General features: G+C 38.9%; 1 protein-coding gene across 1 annotated transcript in view; it reads left to right on the top strand.

Moving 5' to 3' along the window:
* The window catches only part of IL1RL2 (interleukin 1 receptor like 2), a 58,208-nt gene that overhangs the window by 23,231 nt on the left and 32,558 nt on the right, over positions 1 to 2,419 (top strand). The window contains exons 6-7 of the mRNA XM_045283948.1: positions 912 to 1,041; positions 2,034 to 2,170. Coding sequence (XP_045139883.1) covers positions 912 to 1,041; positions 2,034 to 2,170 — 267 coding nt within the window. The remainder of the gene's footprint in view (positions 1 to 911; positions 1,042 to 2,033; positions 2,171 to 2,419) is intronic.

Genomic DNA, 2,419 nt, shown 5'->3' with positions numbered 1-2,419 from the left:
CAGGTTGGCACAATAAACTAACTAACTCAAATTGTAACCTCTAAAATTTATTGAAGCCTTGCTGCCTACACCTGTAAATGAGATGCTGTCTGAAAATGGCTTTGTTATGTCAATTAGACCCAAATCTTGGGATCTCTTTTGTTACATTAATGAGGTCACACCAGAACGTTGGGGGTCACCCAGTCAGCTCCCACCCAGAGGGCATAATAGTTCATAATACGTTAAAAATGCTATCTCATATAAAGGACTCCCATTGAAACCTGAAGTCGAATGTTTAGAAGTATGGTGATATTTTTTAGCATGGAGTCAACAGATGGGATTTATTAGACTCAGGAGGTGAAATAAAATTAAAATAGAAATCAATTAAATGTAACGAGTGACTGTGTGTGGAAGCAGGAGAAGAAACCAAGGGACAATAGCTGAAAATAACAATTGGAAAAGTGGAAAGATCATTGGAAGGAGAAAATCAGAGTTCATGTCTCACTTCTTACCAAATGAATGTGTTCTCTTGGGCAAGTCACTCTATCTATGGGAACTATCTTTTCATCTGCAAAATGGGTCTGATAAAAGCCTCCCTCGAGCCCCACCGAAGAGCTTCGCGAACGGTACCAAAAGTAGTAGTATGCATGCACTGGATATTATGGTGAACATTCCCCAGGACTGATATACTGATGCACATACATTCACACACACACACACACACACACACACAATTTATAGTAAACATCCTGGAAGTCCACTTGTCCCTATGATCTCTGTCAGAGAGAGAGCAATAAAGTAGATTGACATTGACCTAAGGTATTTCTGTTAAGTCAAAGATAATTAAGACTCAGAAACAAGACATGTCTTTGTTGACTAGGACATTTTTTGGTAGACTTTTCATTTAGTCTTTATTGATTTGATTTTTACAGGTTCCCCACTCACTGTGACCTGCAATATCACAGACTTCAGGGACAACACAAATCTACGATGCTGGAAGGTTAACAACACGCAGGTGAATCGATACTACGCTCAATCCAAACGAATCAGAGAAGGATATGAGTAAGTCTTGTTTCCTTGGTGTCTCTCAAAGCTAGCAAAGATTTCAACATCTGAATTCACTTGGCCTTTCTGTTGCTTTCTTTTTGCTTTTAAAGCCCATAGAAATCACACACAGTTCTCCCTGCCTCCTTATCATTCCTTTTAGCATTGTCTTTCAGGGTCATTCTCATTGCTGGCTTATAGTAAGGATACAGCCAAGCAACCGGTTCAGAGAAATAGGAGGTACTCACTGCTCTCAGTCCCACTGACAGCCTAGTTAAGGAGGTGAGGTAAAGTTAAGGACATATGCTGTTAAAGCAAACCAATACATTTTCATTTTTCTCCACTTCTACTTAAAGCCATCCCATTTTAATTTAGTTATCATAGGTGCCCAAATTTATTTGGCCTATAAGTCTCCTAATTTTTTTTCCTTTTAGCACACTTAAAAACTTTGGTACTGTAGCCAATAATCCAGAATGAAGTATGGGCATTTGCTTTTGTTCCCCTCCTGGGTTGGTCCAGCTCCCCACCAGGAGACAGTATTTCCCATTTTAGGAACACTGATTATATCAGTAGCCATAAGCATTTAAGAGTTACAGAAATATAAAGCAATAGAAGAGAGATAGTGCATTCTAAGTAAGTAATTGGATGACACAGAGTCTGTAGTTGTTGAAATGATTAAGTACTTGGTTACTAATCAGAAGGTTGGACGTTTGAGATCACGCAGGCACACTTTAGAAGATGGACCTTGTGGTCCAGAGCTGAGGGTTTTGTCTATAGTTAACAGAAGTACACTTTGCTGCTCCCTCTTCAGAAGAACAACGTGCATTTGAACGACTCAGTCAACATGCTTCAGTGAACTATTTCTAAGGGTAAAATGATAGTACCTAGTATTCTCCAGGAAGCAATTTTATGTTCCAGAATAAACAATACAGAGTGTGTTGTGTAAACGTGATTCATTTATTGTTGACAATAATATTCATGCATTCATGACTGTCTCCTTTGTTTTCTAGATCTTCTGTACCCTTGGAGCAATATATTTGGTATACAGTAAACATAACCTTCAACCAAGTGGACCTGGAAGATTATGACCGCCCCTTCGTGTGTCATGCTGGAGTATCTGCAGCGTACATTATGCTAAAGTTCCCGGGTAAGGCTCCAGGGGGTTCAGCATGAGCAGAAGAGTGACTAGGAATCACGTATGAAAGAGAAATGACACCATGTGTTTGATGTGAGGCAACAAGGTAGTATTACATAGAGAAGTTAAATATGAAATCCATTAAGAAGCTGACCCAGTGTCTTATGTTTTTGGAGTAAGGCTGTGATTTTATTGTAGCCTACCTTGAAAATACTTGAAATTAGTATATATTTCATGCATCAAAATCTAGAAGAGAGAATT

Source organism: Echinops telfairi, unplaced genomic scaffold (assembly GCF_000313985.2).
Source record: "Echinops telfairi isolate 266 unplaced genomic scaffold, ASM31398v2 ScPeMD7_7467;HRSCAF=8505_1, whole genome shotgun sequence".
Taxonomy (NCBI): Eukaryota; Metazoa; Chordata; class Mammalia; order Afrosoricida; family Tenrecidae; genus Echinops; species Echinops telfairi.
Note: the sequence above shows the minus strand (reverse complement) of the source record. Positions and strands in the feature narration are given on the sequence as shown.